At 47.4% G+C, this 19,831-nt stretch overlaps 1 protein-coding gene across 1 annotated transcript; it reads left to right on the top strand.

Moving 5' to 3' along the window:
• The first annotated feature begins 2,074 nt into the window (after positions 1-2,074).
• Positions 2,075-17,908, top strand: LYL1 (LYL1 basic helix-loop-helix family member). The gene is made up of 4 exons (XM_035097389.3): positions 2,075-2,654; positions 14,011-14,456; positions 17,009-17,100; positions 17,308-17,908. Exons 2-4 carry the CDS (start codon positions 14,011-14,013, stop codon positions 17,637-17,639), a joined length of 870 nt encoding a protein of 289 aa, XP_034953280.1. The 5' UTR covers positions 2,075-2,654; the 3' UTR covers positions 17,640-17,908.
• The last annotated feature ends 1,923 nt before the right edge of the window (positions 17,909-19,831 follow it).

Below are 19,831 nucleotides of genomic sequence, written 5' to 3'. Positions count from 1 at the left end.
AGGGTTTTTAAAAATTATTCAGTACAGAAGCTAGAAAATAGCAGAAGATGGTGCACCTTTGTAATGTGGGAAGAGTCATGCATGAGCAAAGCTTCTTGGGCTGGCATTAGATTCCACTTGCATGTCCCGCATGACCTTTTTAAGGTTTCTCCCACAAATGACACAAACATTGTCCATCTAAATGGAAAGCTGAGGCAACCCAAATTCCCACAAACGCTTTGGAGTTTGGCAGCTGGGCAGGCTTGCTGCTGGTCCTGGCTTCATTCATGAAGACGATTTTTATGCTGCCCTTTATCAAAGGATCTTAGGGACGTTGTGTGAACCAGCACTTTGATGTGGCTAAGTAATGTATAAAGTTGGTGGTGCACACTCATATGAATGGCACTTCTCTGAGACCTTGGCTCAGCGGCAAGTCACCCCCCCACCTCACCTGACCCCATCCACACACTTCCAATACAGGTGGGAGCCATCACTTATGAATTGGACTCAAGATTGGCCGGAGTGTGCATTTTCTTCCATTTTCTATCCTGCCCAAGATTTGCAAAGAACATTTTCCAATGGACTGGTGCTGTGGCAGCTGCCCAGGGAAGACTGACGTGCTGAGTGCCTGAGGGCCCTGCCCTGCCTCTCTCCATCTGGCCTAGGGCAAGACCTGACAGGCTGGAGCAGCTCCTCATGGGTAGGCCACAGGGCCACTGTTGGACCTCCTGGTCAGTCTCTACACCAAATGCAGTTGCCACTGGCTGCTCCAGAGGGATAGGCTGGTCTTGGACTTCCTCAGGTGGGAATGGACCTCCTAATGCTTGAAAGCAATGTAGGCCTCCTCAACAGTGCCTAGGCAGGCTACCCGGAGTCAACATCCACCTTACCACTGGCGGTCGGCCTGAGCCCCCCACCATCTCCCCCATGGGCCGCTACTCGAGGACCCCAGCCAGCATGATGATCTGGCTGTGCTGGCTTAACAATAGGCATGATGTGCATGTGTGTATTTTAATGAACTGAACAGAGTGAAAGGTTATGAGTCATGGGGGTGCTTGGCTTATCTTTCAATTGCTATTTTGTTAAAGTTTTCAATATTGTTTTATAGACTCTCAATGATTTGTTGATGTGTTAATCACATGACCTGCCATAATTGTGAGGTTTCGCCTCTTTTTTAGTTGCTGTTTTGTTAAGTTTTTTATTAATAATTTGTTAATTATTTTATATGCTGTATGCTGTGTTCGCAATGTGCTATTATGTTTTACTATGTTACGGTTATTTGTTGGTTTGTAAGCCACTTTGAGTTTCATTTGAATCATTTGAATCAAAATCAAATAAATCAAATGAAAATACTTCCTTTAAAATCCCAAGCGTAGCCCAGAGGTGTGCATTTGTTAGTTGCCTGGGTCTTTCCTTACACATGCTCTAAGGCTTAAATTCCATGGCAGTAATTGTGATATCCAGTTATAGGCTTGCACAGAATGAGCACAAGCGTGACTTTGCACGAGTGCCTGCAAACATCCTTCCTTTGTAGGAATTGCAGGCATCTTTACTGACCGTGGATCCCGAGGCCAGTGACTGACAGCCTGATTTGCCTGGTTCCCATGCCATCCAATGGTTGTAAGAAATGCCAGCTGCTGACCAATTGAGTGTGATGCCCAACAGGAGGCACATGGGCCCTGTGCCTGCCAGGAACCCCAAAAGTCAGCTGGCCGGCCAGCTGGCTGATGGGGAGGCGGGGAAGAACCTCCTTCCTTCCCTCCCTGGGCAAGGCTCTCCTGAGCTCACATCCAATCCATGTTTCTAGTCGCTAATGAAAGTGCTCCGAGCTCTCCTAAGCCACCTCTATTATGTGTTCACTGGTCTATGTTATTCCAGTGTGTAGACACTGGGCTTCCTCTTGTTTGCTTTCCAAGTCCCCTTGCTTAGGCTGGGTCTGACTCGGGAGTTTCCTTATCAGCCCTGTGCAGGCAGCTCCTGTGTGCCTTATCTCCGAACTGCAGAACATCCCCCGTCCAAAGAGGGCAGGAAATCTCTCTCATGCAGGGGAGGGGAGGGGAGAGGGAAAGGGAGGGGAGGGGAGGGGGCTTGGTCCAGGCTCCTTCATCAAAGCAGCTCCTTCCAGTGGCCAAATAGCGCCTGTCAATAAAGAGAGGTGGCCGCAGGGGGATTTGTAAGGAACGAGATGGCAGGAAAAGCTGGAGCCTAATTGATTGGAAGTCCCCAAACCAGCAGCAAATAACAATAATAATTATAATTATACGCACGCTCTGGCGGAGGGAAGCAGAGGAGAAGAGAGGAAGCGGCCACGAATCATGGCCCCCGAGCATGGTAGCCCGCAGCAGCCATGTGGCCGATTTCGGGGATAGAGTGCTTGGACAACGCAGGCCGTTCACCTTCTTCCAAGGCTCTAGGATCAGAGCCTGGCACCTCCTCCTGTTTTGTCTTCGAGGAGACCACTGTGGCACAGCTTCTACATGCCCCTGCACCTTGCCACCCAGGCCTCTTTACAGCCAGCAATCAGGTGACACCCCGTTTCACGTCGGGATTCTCCGGCCACCAGACGGGGTTTCGCGGCCTTCTTGCCGGCCCTTCCGCCACAGGGAATTAAAAATGACCGCCTTGGTTGACCTTTGGAAAAGGAAAGATGGCTTTGGCCCGGTGATGGCTGGCAGGTGAGAAAAAGGGGCTTTTGGGGAGTGGCGGGAAAAGGATGGTTGGCATGTCCCTTGGAAAGAAAAGGCGGGGGGGGGCTGAATTTCAATGATTTTATTTTAGCAAAGACGGTTGTTAAGGTCTTTTGATTCATAGTTTGCCCAGAAAGGGTCGGTGGTTCCTTTTCTTGCAATTTGTTGTTGTTGTTAAACAAAAACCCATTCTTACGCTGGTGGTACACAGCTCCGTATTTTTTCTCTTAGACTGAATAGCTTGTATGTTTTCATGGTAATTTTTTTTTACTGTATCATCAGTCCAGAATAAGGATGTCTAGGAGCACAATTAATCTTAAGGCTATTCTCCCTCCAATTGCCCTTTTCGTGTGGGGGAACTTTCTGTTCCTGATGAATTCTTCGTCTCTCCGTCTCCCCCTTTACTGCCTGACTGCTGATCCCACTGCTAAAATCTAATTTAAGAAAATAAATGACATCTGTAAGGCCCAGAAAACATAACTGCAAAATGGATTTTTCACAGCAATCCAAAAATACATTTACAAGCCAAATAAGATTTTGCATTGAACTCCAAATTCAGTACTGTATAGAAACTAGAGTGGCATCCCTCGAGCAGCGCTGCTCTGTCACAGGGTCCCCCTTCATTTTTCTATATGGCAATTACAGTTAAATAATCACCACTAATCAATAGGTTTGAAACTTCCACCTGCACTCCCTTTTGAATTTCAAAGATTCCTGTGATCTCTGTGCTTATCTTGGGAATTATCACTGTTGTTATTTAAGCTGCTGTGATATCATTCGTTTGCTGGGCAATTGCATCTCTTATCGTACCTCATCACCCACATGGTTTCCTACCGGAGCGCAATTTGTAACAAAATTGAGCGATTAATGACTTCTTGCTTCATGTTTTGAAGACCAAATTCAATGCCGTGGCTCATTCGTGTTTTCTACCAGATTGACACTTAGCGCTGTTTTATCTATAATTCCCTGCTCCTCCTCATGCAGAAGATGAACTCACATGCCGTACAGTCATCTCTGTAAACATGTCAAATAGTCATCTATGTAAAAAAGAAAAGAAAAGTGTGTGATATATTGTTAATGACATGCACAGATTTTTTTATTTTTTTGTTTTTCTTGATATGATACAACACTGGCAGACGCCTGTAACGGCCTCGGCATTTTAAAAATAAGAGATGCAAAATAGAGAGAGTGGCGTTTTCTCCCCTGGATTAACAGTTGCTGCAGTAAGGGCCGCTTCAAACATTACACACTTCCTCAATGGCAAACACTTCCGTGTAGGAAAATGGTGAGCGTGTGTGAAAATTGTGTGTAGATTGTTGCGTGTGACAATTGCACATGTGCCTGTCTCACAGTGAGCACACGTGCGGGAGGTCTTGGGTCCCAATGCATGTATTTCCCACTGCATGTGAAATGGTCTCATACTGAACTGCCACATGCATGACAAAGATTTTGTGCTTTCCACACACACACACCAAAAGCTGGAAATGCATTGATCCTGGAAACGATGCAAAGTCAGCAAGCTTTATCTTTACAAACATTCCTCTCTTCAGGAAAAATATAATTTACTTATAATTATATCTACAATATAAGTTAATATTTTATTATAGAATACACACATACACACCTCTATCTATCTATCTATCTTTCTATCTATCATCTATCTATCTCCCCTTCATTACATCAGTAGTCCTAATGCAGTTTCTAACCTCTGTTAAAAATACATTTAAATAAACTACCAAAACCAAAACCAAAACCTTGCTACGGCAGTCAAGAGCAATTACAATATTTATTATGTATATATTCATTATTAAAAATTTATACACATCCACATAATATAATGTACAAAAACAACATATAGTATCTATCTTTTAATTATGGTACTTGTGATCTACAGTACATGGCAAACATTGGGGCCACAGTCCCTCGTGGGGTTTTGTACCCGTTAAAGACACCAATTTAAATTGGCTTTAAGTCCTCCTAACTCTGTGCTGTTTTGCAGCCACAGTGTATTTATTTATAAGATGTACAGTATGAATATGCCAATGCATGTGATAAGAAAACAACTGAAGGCAGGAAGTCAGCATGGTAATATAACATTTTTAGGACAGAGCAATAATCCGGAATCCCATTAACCTGAAATATTTGGATTTAAATAAAAAAATTCCTTCAGTAGCACCTTAAAGACCAACTAAGTTTTTATTTTGGTATGAGCTTTCGTGTATCTGACGAAGTGTGCATGCACACGAAAGCTCATACCAAAATAAAAACTTAGTTGATCTTTAAGGTGCTACTGAAGGAATTTTTTTATTTTGTTTCGACTCAGACCAACACGGCTACCTACCTGTAACTAGATATTTGGATTTAAGTTAGTTTCTGTTTCATCGAAAGTCAATGTAACTAATTTGGAGCAAACGAAGAAACAATTGATTAAAGTAAGTCATGGATTGGCTGTATTAGGTTTAACCAGTATATACTCATTTAAAGTGCATTTCCCCCCTTCAACGGGGGATGAATAAAAAGCTGAATAAATGCCCTGAACTTGTGGGCGTTCAATGAGGCTGCTTCTCAATTTTAGGCAGCGTATACTTCTTGTCCTTTCTTGTACAGTCCTCTAGTTTAAGGGGAAAATATTGAAGGCAAAATGGAAACACGTGACAGTTGTCTGCCCCCCCCCAAAAAAACTTGTAAATCACAGAACTGTGGTTTGCATTTTGGTTTTTTAAGCAGCCTGTGTTTTAAAAGTCCGGTGCGTACGAGTTGAAAGTAGCTCGTAATGTTTGTCTGTGTGCATGCATAAGAATGGCTTTGAAAAGGCCTCAGATGTTGCTGATTGGGAAGCCAACCCTCCTGATGACATTTGCAAAACCATTTCCTCTATTTCTCAAACATTTTTATCGCCTGACACTCAAACAAAGGACTGTGGCCGCCACTCAGAATAGGCATTGTTGCCATTTTATCTCCCTTAGCTCAGTTACCTGCGTTGCAAAATATCACCGCATCCCATCTCAGTAGTCATGATTCTTAATCCAACATTTTGTATGGGGAGTCAAAGTGAGCCAGGCACCTGAGGACGGATATGTTTTTAAAGCCCTGAATATGATGGCATTTTCCTGAGCAGGAATTCACCTTGTAATCAGAGCAGTTTCATAATCTATTCAGAAAAAGGATAATAATAATAATAATAATAATAATAATAATAATAATAATAATAAGAAACCCTGTTCCCAAGTCAATTATTAATATCAATCAAAGCATTTGCAAATTTCCTTATTCATAGTTTTGCACCATCCAGCTTATATTTGCATGTTTAAATTTGGACTCTGCTCTCTGCAGAATTTCGACCACCGTGCAGTGTTTCTAGCTGAAAGGGCGACATGAGGGAGATTCTGTGAGGCGGGAAAACATAACTGAGAGTCAAGTAGTCATTTGCGCTCTTAGAGAAGAATTCCTCCTCTCAATGCACTGGGCAAATTCTGACCACGCATTTGCAGTCGGTCTTCACAACCGGGGAGTCAAAGCGTTTCAGAACGGGCTTACTTCTGGTGCAGGTACACCGGCATATTTCCAACTCTCTGTTTTGGTTCCGATCGATCTACCTATAGATTGAAGATCCCTTCCAAGCACGCAATTCTACGATTCCACATCTTCCGCAACTCTCATCTGGCATATTTGGCCATTAGCAGATAGAACAAGCATTTCAGCAGCATTCCGTTGCTTCCTGTCCTCGCTGGTAGGCAGAGCTTGAGAGAACTTCTCTTCCTCTTTCATAATAACCGAATACAGAGGGTCAGCAGAGCCGGCCCTGTCATTCGACAAAGTGAATTGGATGCTTCAGGCGGCACATGCTTGGGGTCAGGGGGAGCAAAGGCGAAGACTTTGAGGGCAGAGTTTTGTGAGTTGTCAAATGCCCTGCCCTTTCCTGCTACCTTGCTGCCACGAGACCTCCAGTTATAGGGCGCTATATAAATTCAATAATAAATAAAATAAATAAATTGCTTGTACGTCTGGTGCAAGATCCCACGGGCATGTGGTTGGCCACTGTGAGAACAGGATGCTGGATAGATGCGCCATTGGCCTGATCCTGCAGGCTCCTCTTATGTTCTTAAGATGGTGTCCCATCATCTCTCCTGAGGTAAGATTACACCAGGCATCCTCAAACTTCAGCCCTCCAGATGTTTTGGACTACAATTCCCATCTTCCCCAACCACTGGTCCTGTTAGCTAGGGATCATGGGAGTTGTAGGCCAAAACATCTGGAGGGCCGCAGTTTGGGGATGCCTGGATTACACGGACAGTCTGGTCTGTGAGGTGGGGGTGGGGTGGGGTGGGGTGGAGAGACCCTGTTTCATTCTTTCCCCTCAGCTCCAAAATAACCTTGGCCCTGCTGGCGATGTTGATGGGCAGAGGGTTCGGATCTGGTGGGAGGATAGTCCTTTTTCACGCACAACGCGTAGCAGGTGTATGGAACCGCAAGATACAGCGATTACCACTCATTTGAACACAGTCAGGCAGAAATGTGGGCTGCCCTCTCTGCCATTATTAGCAGCCATTGAAAACATCACATTCAGCGAAAGGGAGAGTAGACCTCTGGCTACAGAAGGCAGGCTAATGGGTGCCTTGTTTTCACTTCCGTGCCTCACCGGTAAGTTTCCAGAGATACCAGGTCTTATCTGCCAAGGGTCTCTGGTGTGTTCTCCTTTTTATTCTGTGTTTAGCCAATCCAGGCAGGGTCGTGGCATTTGTGGGCTTGCTGTGGCCAAGCACCCCTCACCTCAGAGCAGTAATTCAAGGCTGTCGTCCGAACCACCCAGACCTTCCTGATTTGAAATGGGAACTGCATCTCTGCGGGAAAGCGGTTCCTGGGAGACGAGCCCCCAGGAGAGGCTAGCCATGTGCCCCCTTTCCAGTGAACGGCAGAGTCTGCCTCACATTTAACATGTGCCTCGTAGGGTAGCTGACGGGTGCAAGCAAATGGTTTTGCTACCCCCATGCATAGTCTGAACGGGGAGAATCTCCTTGTGCTGGAGATCAAGATAAAAGGAGGAGGCAGGCAGAAGGATTATCAGTGCTAAGACAACTTCTCTGGACCCTCCCTTTTCTAACGGTCTCCTGGACTAAGCCTTTCTCTTTTTGCATGCCCTCTCGAGGTTTGGAGGAGAGAGGCAGTTTCTTACCAACCTCCAGAGACACCCCCTCTCCGGCGCTATTGATGACTAAATCGCTTATTCCGAACCAGCTACTGTGTTTTTCTGTTTAGGGGTTCGGTTCCTGATTCTGGGTGCTTCCAGAGGGGTGTTTGTTGCACATGCAGTTCATTTGCAGCATCCGCACCGCATCCTTGGCATTGAAATATTAGCTTATATTCCCCTGCTACATCTCAATTGAACCTGATTTTTACCCTTTCAAGGAAAAATCCTAGGGGTCTCTCTCTCTCTGTGTGTGTGTGTGTGTGTGAACCTTCATGGAAAATGTTTCACCAATTGTAAAATTATAAATAATAATAATAATAATAATAATAATAATAATAATAATAATATATTATTATTTATACCCCGCCCATCTGGCTGGGTTTCTCCAGCCACTCTGGGCGGCTTCCAACAGAAAAATGAAATAAAATAATCAATTAAGCATTAAAAGCCTCCCTAAACAGGGCTGCCTTCAGATGTCTTCTAAAATTCTGGTAGCTGTTTTTCTCTTTGACATCTGATGGGAGGGTGTTCCACAGGGCAGGCGCCACTACCGAGAAGGCCCTCTGCCTGGTTCCCTGCAACTTGGCTTCTCGCACCGAGGGAACCGCCAGAAGGCCCTCGGTACTGGACCTCAGTGTCCGGGCAGAACGATGGGGGTGGAGACGCTCCTTCAGGTATACTGGACCGAGGCCATTTAGGGCTTTAAAGGTCAGCACCAACACTTTGAACTGTGCTCGGAAACGTACTGGGAGCCAATGTAGATCTAGGGCAAGCACCCCCAAACTGCGGCCCTCCAGATGTTTTGGCCTACAACTCCCATGATCCCTAGCTAACAGGTCAGGGATGATGGGAATTGTAGTCCAAAACGTCTTGAGGGCCAAAGTTTGGAGATGCCTGATCTAGGGGGGGGGGAGGAATAGCCTTCAGGCTGGGTTTTGATTTCAGTTCACTGAGCAGGAGGGCAGGGGGAAGACTCTCTGATCCAATTCTGAGTTTAGGTCCAAGTTCAGTTCTTCTTCTTAACAATCACGAGGGCTAGCGACACATATGCTTTAAAAATAAATAAATAAGGCCGAGATTTTCAGGAGTTAAAGTAGACTAGGAGTGCTCCCATACCTGCATTATTGTCCCAAGGCAGTTCCCTCAACCTCTGCAGCTATTGCACAAGAATGGGAATTCCGTGAATGGTCTGGAGGCAGAGCAAAGCTTCAAATAAAGGGGCATCTAATCCAACCCCCTTGCAAAGGCGTAGCTTGGGGGGAGGCTGCTGGAGTGATTGCCCCGGGTGCAAAAATCTTTCAGGGCGTGTCTCTGCAGTTGCCGCCCCAACCAGAGGTGCTCCCCATCCCTCTCACCCACCAAACTCACCTGAGCAGCACAACGAGCAGGAGCTGGGAGAGGACGGGCCCTTCGCATTCCCCCAGCCACACGGCGAGACTTGTGGCCATGGCAGTGGCGGTGCCCCGGCCCAAGGAGGTGCACATACATGTCCCGCTGCTACACTGCAGCACTGTCTGGCAGCAGCAGCAGCGCTGCCTGGAAGTGCTGGTTTGTGGGCACAATACTTGCCTTAGGGGGTGCAATATTTTCCTTGCCCTGGGTGCTGGCAACCCACGCTACGTCACTGAGCCCTGCAATGCAGGAAGCGCAGCTCAAAGATGGCCAGCCAAACATGGCCAAATGTCTTTCTTGTGAAACTGGAGGGAATCCCTAAGTGCACGTTACAACAATGTGGGGCAGAGGGCAATTTCTTTGCCACTGAATCTCCCACACCTCAGGGATCGGGGAGTGGGGATGAGTTAAGTTCTTTCAGCAGACAGGCTCTCATTCCCAGGCAGACTTGCACCCTCATGCCCCCCCCCCGCCCCATAAATTAACCAGCAGGTTTCTGCCAAACCTTAGAATTCTGATTTATTCCTAAGTGGAGGGAAAACACAACACTCTGCACCCCCATTCAGGAAGCAAGCAAGCAGGCAAGCAATATGAAAAAAATATATATGTTCATAATGCCTGTCACCATTTTTGTAGCTTGATCTTTTTCACTGGCCTGTTGCACTGATGCAGGCCGGCCAGCCATTGCCTAACTGAGGTTCAGACGCCTTAAATATATATAAATGCATCGGGGAGAAAACTGTTTTCCAGAAACCCAGGCCTGCTCCGCCTGCTTCTTGGCTGAGCATGGAAGCACAGGAATAGCCCCCTCTCCCAAGACAGAACATTAAAGAAACTCACACAAGGCTGTGGCCAACCTCCCACCCACTGCCTGTGGCTCAGAGCATGACCACATTTATGATTATCTGCTGAGAACGTCTACCTCAATCGAACCACACCATCTCTCCTTGACAGCTGGGGATTCCCCACACATCAGATTTTCGTAGACACCTGTGATAAAGCCCTCAGAGAATCACAGCCATAGCGAACAGGAAGATCCAGCAGCTTTTGCTGCCCCCCCCCAATCACATACCCTCCAAGTACCCGTTTTCCAGGGACGTCCCTGATTTAGAGAAGCCATCCTGGTTTCCGATTTGATCCTGGAATGTCCTGCTTTTCCTTAGGATGTCCCTATTTTCATTGGATAAATGTTGGAGGGTATGGAATTATCTGACCCCTGAGCTGTCTGAAGGCAATTCTGTATAGGGAGGTTTTTTTAAAAAATGTTTTTATATATGCTGGAAGCTGCCCAGAGTGGCTGGGGCAACCCAGTAAGATGTGTGGGGTATAAATAGTAAAATGTTCACTATGGAATAGGACATCCCTATTTTCATCAGAGAAATGCTTGGAGTTTGTGAGATCACAGGACTGCCCATCTGAGCACTGGCTGCAATGTTACCCAAATGTGATTGTACCATAGATTCCTACACAGTCGTACCTTGGATCCCGAATGCCTTGGTACTTGGACATTTTGGCTCCTGAACGCTGCAAACCCGGAAGTGAGTGTTCTGGTTTGCAAACGTTCTTGGGAACCCGAATGTCCAACAGGGCTTCCACAGCTTCCGATTGGCTGCAGGAGCTTCCTGCAGCCAATCGGAAGCCGTGCTTTGGTTTCCAAATGTTTTGAAAGTCAAACAGTCTTCCGAAACGGATTCAGTTTGACTTCCAAAGTACGACCGTAAAGGATGGCATTATGAGAATGGCAGTTGCATTTTCAATAAGTTTACTGATTTTGTACGGATTTTGCCTTTTTTTTTTACAGCTGACCCCAAGGTCTTGTTCCTGGTCCGTCACTGCCAGTTCTGACCCCATGAGGGCATATGCAAAATTAAGATTTTATTCTTTTGTGCGGACACTTGTACAATGAATTGCACTTGCCATTTTAACCACCCATTCGGAGAGGTCCTTTTGGAGCTCTTCACAATCTCTTTTTGGACATTTAGGTATTATCAGGAAACTTGGCTACCTCACTGATTGCTCCTAATTCATTTATGGACAAGTTTAAAACCAGAAGTTTCAACACAGATTATAGAGGGACTCCACTTTCTATATGTCTCCACTGGGAAATCACAAGTTTCCCCGCTTCCTGTTTCTTAACTGATCCATCCTTTATTATTATTATTTTTTTAAAAATTAAAAATTAGAATATCAACCAAATCCCCTCTATCTATATGCTTGTGGCTCTTCTTCAGGTACTGCCAGTTTGTATTGGGTAGCATGCAGATATACATTGCTGTGAGGGGATAAATTGAATGATTCCTATTATTAGATCTTGTAGTAGTAATTCCTGAGTAGACATGGGGTCAGAGTTGGCCTCTGGATTCATGGCAGGGTCTAGTCTCTATGTTTGAGTCTGTGGTGTGGCCTGCAGGTGGTAGTGAGTTTTAGATCAGGTTTCGTTCCCAAACTGTGGTCCATGGAGTCACGGGCGGACTTTGATAATATAGCACCTTGTGTGAGGCAAACATTTGGCACCCCCAAATGGAACTTCTCCATTATGGATCTTCTCCATTTTGTGCCCCCTCGGCTCGGTGCCTTTTGTGGGGGAATCTCCTGCATCACCCTAAATCTGGCACTGCGTGGATTGCCAAATGCCCCGTGAGCATCATTTGGGTGGTTCGTGGCGTCTCTGTGGATTGATGGTTGAACATGCGAGGTGTAAAGGACCCCTGGGTGCTTATGCCAAGTCAAAGGCGACTATGGGGTGTGGGCCTCATCCTGCTTCAGGCTGAGGGAGCCAGCGTTTGTCCACAGATAGTTTTCTGGGTCATGTGGCCAGAGCCGTAGGTAGGTGATCTTGCAACCCTGGCAGAACTTTCCAGATTGCGCCCCCTAGCCACTGACAAATTAGCTCTTCTTTCCGCCTCTCCTCCACCCCACCCATTCAATTCACCCTCTATTAAAAACCTTTTCTTATGAGGCAATAATCAATATTTTAATTTATAGGCAATATTGCGCGCGCCCCTTGCTTGCGCCCCTGGTGGGGGCCCACCTCATTACCCCCTAGCTATGGCCCTGCATGTGGCCACCATGACAAAACCGCTTCTGGTGCAATGGGACACCGTGACAGAAACCAGAGCGCACAGAAACGTTGTTTACCTTCCCGCCACAGCAGTACCTGTTTATCTACTTGCACTGGCGTGCTTTCAAACTGCTAGGTTGGCAGGAGCTAGGACAGAGCAACGGGAGCTCACTCCTTCGCGGGGATTTGAACTGCCGACCTTCCGATCGGCAAGCCCAAGAGGCTCAGTGGTTTAGACCACAGCGCCACCCGTCACAATAAGCAGAACAAGCATTAAGTGGTCTGCCAAGACCCCCAGTTGTTTTCAAATGGTCTGTGTGGGGGAAAAACAGTGGGTTTAGATTACCACCCAAGGTCTGTGTGGCAGAAGCATCATTGCCCAAGATGAGCTAAAGTTCATTGATGAAACATTGGAGTGGTTTTAGCTAGTAACTCTAGGTGGGAAGTAGTGTTCTGTCACTTATCTGGATCTATTCTGTGGTAAATTATTTGGCTTTTTCAACCTTCCCCCCACCCACCAATTCGTTGGGTAGGTACTGCAGTTTGAGAAAAGTCCCTGCCATAGTTCACCATGTTTTTGCTTCTCAACTCCTCCTGTCCAAGCCTCCATGTGGACTCTAGAACCTGGAATATGTATACTTGAGACTTCTATCAAAAAGGTGGTTCTGGTAATGCTGGACCAAACTGTTGCAATCTGGTGACTTGCCAAGCTGCAATTTTGCAGCTTTCCCCTTTCGCTGTGTGACAGGACGAGTGAGAAAGGTCCAATTCTGTTGTAGCCAAGACAAGTCACCCAGGTCCCTTGCCCTCTAGTCAGGATTAACAAAAGTTCTCTTCTTCCCTTTACAAAAGTGGACTCGTAAAGATTATGGGACGTCTGGAAGAAGAGCGGTTATGTTTGGGGAGGGCGAACTGTTTTGGTTGAAACTTGAGAACGCATTATGCTCCCTCCATCTGAAACACATTTCCAGAAGTAAATGTTAATGCTCCATTAGTGCCTAAAACCCAAATATTAAACACTGAAAACTGAAAGTCTGAAAACGAGGAGAATCTGCTAACAACATTTACATAAATACATTTCTCCTCCTGCTAACAAACTCGTCTTTGCCAAAAGAACTGGCATCCCTCGCCATGGCGTTTGTGACTAAATTTCTGAAAACCAGGCAACTAGGATTGCAAAAAATCTGGTTTGCCTCGTCTCCACAATTCAATTGGGTTTGTCAAGGGGCTTAGTTTAGCGGGCTTCTGCAATGCCCACATTTAATGACTTGTAGGAATAGGGACCCAGGTGGTGCGGTGGGTTAAACCACTGAGCCTAGGGCTTGCTGATCAGAAGGTCGGCGGTTCGAATCCCTGTGACGGGGTGAGCTCCCGTTGCTTGGTCCCAGCTCCTGCCAACCTAGCAGTTCGAAAGCACCTCAAAATGCAAGTAGATAAATAGGTACTGCTGTGGCGGGAAGGTAAATGGCGTTTCCATGTGCTTCTCTGGTTTGCCAGAAGCGGCTTTGTCATGCTGGCCACATGACCTGGATGCTGTACGCTGGCTCCCTCGGCCAATAATGCGAGATGAGTGCGCAACCCCAGAGTCGGTCACGACTGGACCTAATGGTCAGGGGTCCCTTTACCTTTACCTTTAGGAATAGCCAGTTGACTGATGTGATTTGATGGTGGCGCTCCTCACTCTCTGTCTATTCTCCCCACAGATGAGAGGCGAAGAAAAAATAATGGAGAAGCTGGATACCCCTCAGCCGCCGGTTGCCCCAGAACAGCAAAACCCGCAGCCACCAGTCTCCCCAATTGAGATCCCCTCCCCAGCTACTGGGGGAGATGAGGTTGAGGCAACCCCATCGCCCACAAGCCCCACCTCTTCTTCCCCTCCAGCTAAGGGGAGCCCTTCTCCCCCTGAGCCTTCCCCGGCCCCATTGCCTCACAACGTCCCGGTCATCAGCCTGAGCTACAGCAGCAAGCCCCCCGCCCATGTCGAGGTCCCCACCACTCACCTCACTGCTCTGCACCCCATTCCCGGCCTCTTACAGCTCTCGGCTCTTCCGGCTGGCCCTCCTCCGCCCCCTATGGCGAATCTAGCTGGAGCGAGGAGCCCCCTTTTGCCCCCACAGTATCAGCCGCAGTACCAGCCCTTTCTCAACAGGTAAGTCCTGAGTGGAAATGATCAGGTTTGTGGGGCAGGGAGGGTGGGAAGAAATCCTCGCAATGCAAATAAGCCAGCAATCGGAATGGGGTTGAAGTTTGATCCTGTTCACATTTAAAGGCGAAACTACTTGGTTTGCGCTTTCTGGAAGCGCACTGAAACGTAGCCGTCCTTCAGAGTTCGTTAGTGCTCTAAATTTTGCAATGCAAAATTCTCCAGCACATATCAGGGCAAAGTGTGCATGCTAATAGGCAGATTTTGTGAGAATAACATATGAAAATGCATTATATTAGGCAAAATTGCTTAGGAAAATGTATGTGTTACAATAAATTCACACCAAAGAAAAAAAGACAATACCCAAATATAAGCCGCACCCTTAAAATTCCGCAGGCACTCACACCCGTAAATGGCAAATGTAGAAGAAAACCCTACGGGTACTAGAGAGCACCCGCAAGTGGGTAATTAATTGCACAACAGTCTCAAGCTTGCAAATCGGCGATAAAACATTTTTTGTTCCGTTTTACCGTATGTCTGTTTCAGCAGCGATGTCATAAAAGCCAATTTTTGTAATGTTGCGAATTTAACGTTTCATGGTCAGAATTCAGGGGGAAAGTGTGGCTTATATTCGGACCAATATGGTGGTGGTATTATTATTATTATTATTATTATTATTATTATTATTATTATTATGTGCTTGTAAAATTGCGAGCTGATGTGCAAATGTGGAGAACTGAAGACTGCAAAAATTATAAATGGACAGACATTGAAATTGGCATATCTGCCCATCCCTAACCAGTCTCAGCCTAGGCTAGAGGCTGCCAAACTTTTTGGACCAGTGGGTGCACCAAGTTGCGCCAACATTTTTTGGGGGGGCATCGTGCATGTGTGATGTCGCACATATGTGGCACCGCATGCTGGGCTCCTCAAAGGGTCATGCCAGATTGCAGGACCTTCATCATGCTGGCCTTACGGTCCGGCACTGGATCTCCAGGCTCATAGAGGAGGTCAACGGTTGGGAAGGCCAACCGTCAGGAGACTCCTCCACCCCCTCAACATTTAGGGGACCCAGCCCCTAGCTAGCCCAGAGGGTTTAAGGGGTCCGAAGATACCCCAGTTCCCTGGAGAGGACTGTGGGTGCCAGCCACAAAAGGGCTACCATGGGTGGCAATGCATAGCACACAGTTAGGGAGAGTAGAGTTATAGTGAAGCTTTCCCCATAATTGTATTTCCATACTAGAAAAGGCTTAACCTGCCAAATTTCTCTCTGCCCCACAGATATTCAAGGTACAAGAACCCTGTTTGGTCGAAACCATTGCACATGTTTTATTTTACTGCCCATTTTACACAAAAATCCGCGGTAATTATTTAAATCCCATGCTGAAAGAAAGGTTAAATTGCCCCGACCTCCAGGGTTTCCTTTCTACTGAACAGTTGTAGGTTTGGGATTATGGAAAACGTAGCAAAATTTACTTTGAGACTTGAGAGGCACTTTTTAACCTTATTAGGTTTGTATTGATTTTACCTTAAAGTAACTCCTTTTATAAACGGACACCAATTTTACACTTCGACTTAAATCCTTTATATTTTGTGCATGCCAATAAAGTAGACTGATTGAGAGAAGAAGCCTGTTTTCCCACCATGCCAACCCTAAACCAAAGCTTAGGCTGCCATCCTGTCCCCACTTTACCTGGGAGTAAACCCCATTAACTAGAAGGAAACTTACTTGTGAGTGGACATGTATACCAGGCATGCCCAACCGGCGGCCCTCCAGATGTTTTGGCCTACAACTCCCATGATCCCTAGCTAACAGGACCAGTGGTCAGGGATGATGGGAATTGTAGTCCAAAACATCTGGAGGGCCGAAGTTTGGGCATGCCTGATGTATACCATTATACCAGACCTGAATTGTTAATCTGCCTGATATTTATCTCATGCACAGCAGGAGACATGCCTAAGCCTCTGAGCATTTGCCTTTTGGGCCCTCTTGTTTGCAGAAAATAACATCTAGGGCAGGCACCCCCAAACTTCGGCCCTCCAGATGTTTTGGACTACAATTCCCATCATCCCTGACCACTGGTCCTGTTAGCTAGGAATCATGGGAGTTGTAGGCCAAAACATCTGGAGGACCGCAGTTTGGGGATGCCTGATCTAGGGGCTACCGAAGCTCAGACAAACCCACTGCAAGAAAGATGCATCCTGGTTGTTAGGGGAAAAGGAAGGGCGATCTTAAAAAAAAATGCCAATGACCAGTGAATAAGACATACAGTCATACCTTGGAAGTCGACAGAATCTGTTCTGGAAGTCCGTTCAACTTCCTAAACATTTGGAAACCAAAGCACGAGTCCTGCAGCCAATGGGAAGCTGCGGAAGCTCCGTCGGACATTCAAGTTCCAAAGAATGTTTGCAAACCGGAACACTCACTTCCGGGTTTGCGGCGTCCGGGAGCCAAAACGTTTGACTCCCAAGGCGTGCGGGATCCAAGGTCCGACTGTATATTTAAAACAAGGCTGCCTGTGGAAGAACCATCCTGATCTCTTCTCTTCTCCCTTTAGCATCTACATTGGGAGCTCTGGGACTTTTGGCCTCTTCCCCAACAACCGCCTCAAGCGGAGGCCGAGCCATTATGAACAGGACATCACGGAGGGTGAGTGGCTGCGGGGTAAACCTCCCATGCATTAGAGAGCATAGGCAGAACTGCCCATTTTACAGGATTGGGGACTGAGGCTGAGCAGAAGTGTCTTTCTCGGGAAGGCTGGCATGCTCAGCAGAAGAGGAATGTGCCCCCAAGTTCATGCTCCTTTCGTGAATGCATTTTATCCACCCACTTACCCTTCTCCGCTTATTTGCTCAGGTCATCAGCCCCAGAAAGTGGCACGCCGGGTCTTCACCAACAGCAGGGAGCGCTGGCGGCAGCAGAATGTCAACGGCGCCTTTGCTGAGCTGCGGAAGCTCATCCCTACCCACCCGCCTGACAAGAAGTTGAGCAAGAACGAGATCCTTCGCCTGGCCATGCGATATATCAACTTCCTGGTCAAGTTGCTGAGCGACCAGGCCAGGTCAGCTGGCGGAGAACCTCCTGAAGCGGAAGCCCCTTGCAATGGCACCCCGAGGACTCCCTCGCCACCCACAGCACCCATAAAAATGGAGCAAGTGACTGTACTGGGGGCAGGAGAGCCGCGGTGATGAAGAGCTCTCTGCCCACATGTGTGCGGCCGTTGCTTCTCTCCCTTCACACGCTCCAACAGTGCCACACAGCCATGTGTTTAGACTGAAGCAGCATTGAAGCACCTGGACCGAATATCCCTTCTGGGCACTGGGTGGAGGACTTGTGATGTGGAGGCTGGTATGACCTTCCGAGGAAGAAAGCTTGGATTTCAGGGTCTGAAATCCACACAGGGATCCATCAAACAGTCCCCTTTGACCAGGACATCCCGCCATGCCCACCTGGTGGCTTGTTTCCAGAATGACCCACGAGTAAGTGTGGGGTGGGGGGAGCAGCAGGGAGCCTGGTTTGTATGAGACACACCCCTCTCCTGCCCCCATCTCCAGTGAGGTGGAGCCCTTGGGTGGGCGAGGGGGGGCGTTCTCCTGTGTTTTACCTCTTCTCAATGTGCATCACTTCCAAATCCTCATCTATTTTGTGTAGGGTCTTTAAATCGATATATGAGCCCAGGCAAAGGAAAAGGAATAAAATCAGGGTGTCAGGGTTAAGGGCATTGGAACGGGGGGGGGCAGCCCTCATCCCATAGACTCCGCCTCTCTGTTGCGAAGACCCTTCATCCCAGGGCATGGGCTCAACTCCCTCTGTAAAAGCCAACAAGAGAGGGCAAATAAATGGGCAGAAGAGAACGGGTGAGGCAGTCCCTCTCTCCCCGCCAATCGTCTGCTCACGACTGCAGCCCCTTGTGGCTGCTTTTCATTAAAAATATATATTAAAAAAGCTGGAAGACTATTATATGCATCTGATATGTCACATCTGATTTGACCCTTACTAGCTCACGCTGGGTGGAATTCAACAAAATGTAACTTGGAGTAAAACTCCGCTGAGTGCCGCCCTCTGGAATGTGGGTTCAACACACTGAAATGGGGAGGGGAAATCCTTCAGAAAGAAAACCAGGAAAAGGCTGGGCTAGCACTCTCCTCACTGACAACCTTATAGGGATCTTTTCCTTGTTACTGTGTGTTACCTGCCGCCGTCAGCACGTGATACACCTCACCGCCGGAGAGAGCCAGGCCTATTGGTGCTTCTTTCTTCAGCTCGCAGCCATAATTTTAGAGGCCCCAGTGGGCTGTAAGAGGAACTACCCAAGTCTGGGGTTTGAGGGTCTTTGGGGTGGGTGTGTTGGGACAGACGGGCGTTGCCGCAACGACTGCTGTGTCACTGCTGGTGGGCCAGTGCCTAGCTTGTGGTGGTTGGGCTGTTGCTGGGAGCCCCACGGCCTCAGGAGCTGCTCCCCTTCCTGGAAATGGAAATGGCGGTTTGTGCTGAGTCAGTGTCCAAAAGTGCCCCCAATGCTTTCTGGGCCTCCTGCCAAAACCAAATGTGCCAGTAGCAGATCCAGGAGGGTGGGAGGTCCTCCTAGGCTGCTGGTTTTTATCGCGTAGAGGAGGAGGAGGAGGAGGAGGAGGAGGAGGAGGAGGAGGAGGAGGAGGAGGAGGAGGAGGAGGAGGAGGAGAGTCTTTTGGATGGGAGAGGGAGCGAGCGAAAGAAGGAAGGGCAGAGAAGCATGGCGACAGCTACTCCTTATCTGGATCACCAGATTAATGGGCCAAGGGGACTGCTGTTTTTCACAGCCATCCCTGCAGGGTTAGTTCTTGCCCTCATCGGATGTTTCAAATGGCCAGCGCAGCGGGGCTGCTCTGGGCTAGATCCAACCATCCCATGTTAAGGCTGGGAGATACCGTATTTATGACCTGGAGTGTTCATGCTCTGTTCCAAGAAGAGAGAAATGTTAAAGCTGAATTCATCCCGCAATTCGACAAAATACAGACCGATCCTTTTTAATGCAATCTAACCAGTACTGCAAAATCTTGCTCAGTGTGCCTGCTGTGTTCTGAACCTTATTTTCCTCCCACCCCCAAATTGGAGCTTGTTTTGTGTGTGTGTGTGTGTGTGTGTGTGTGTGTGTGTGTGTGTGTGTGTTTTGAGATTATTTTTACTACTAGGAATTCAGAATGGAAGAGGTTCAGGCAAGTGAGAGGCAATAGGGAAGGAACATGACCTTGGCAGCCCAGAAATGGGGGCTGGGGTGGGAGAACAGAAAACCATTCAACGGACTAGAGTTTTGCCTTCTGAGTCTACATTGCCATAATTGTATATTTGAAATCATGAAGACTAGAGGCCTGCTGAATTCTTCCAGGGGAGCAGTTCTCTT

This window comes from Zootoca vivipara, chromosome 15 (assembly GCF_965207765.1).
Source record: "Zootoca vivipara chromosome 15, rZooViv2.hap1.1, whole genome shotgun sequence".
In the NCBI taxonomy this organism is placed as follows: Eukaryota; Metazoa; Chordata; class Lepidosauria; order Squamata; family Lacertidae; genus Zootoca; species Zootoca vivipara.
The sequence above is the reverse complement of the archived record's forward strand: the minus strand, read 5'-3'. Positions and strand labels throughout refer to the sequence as shown.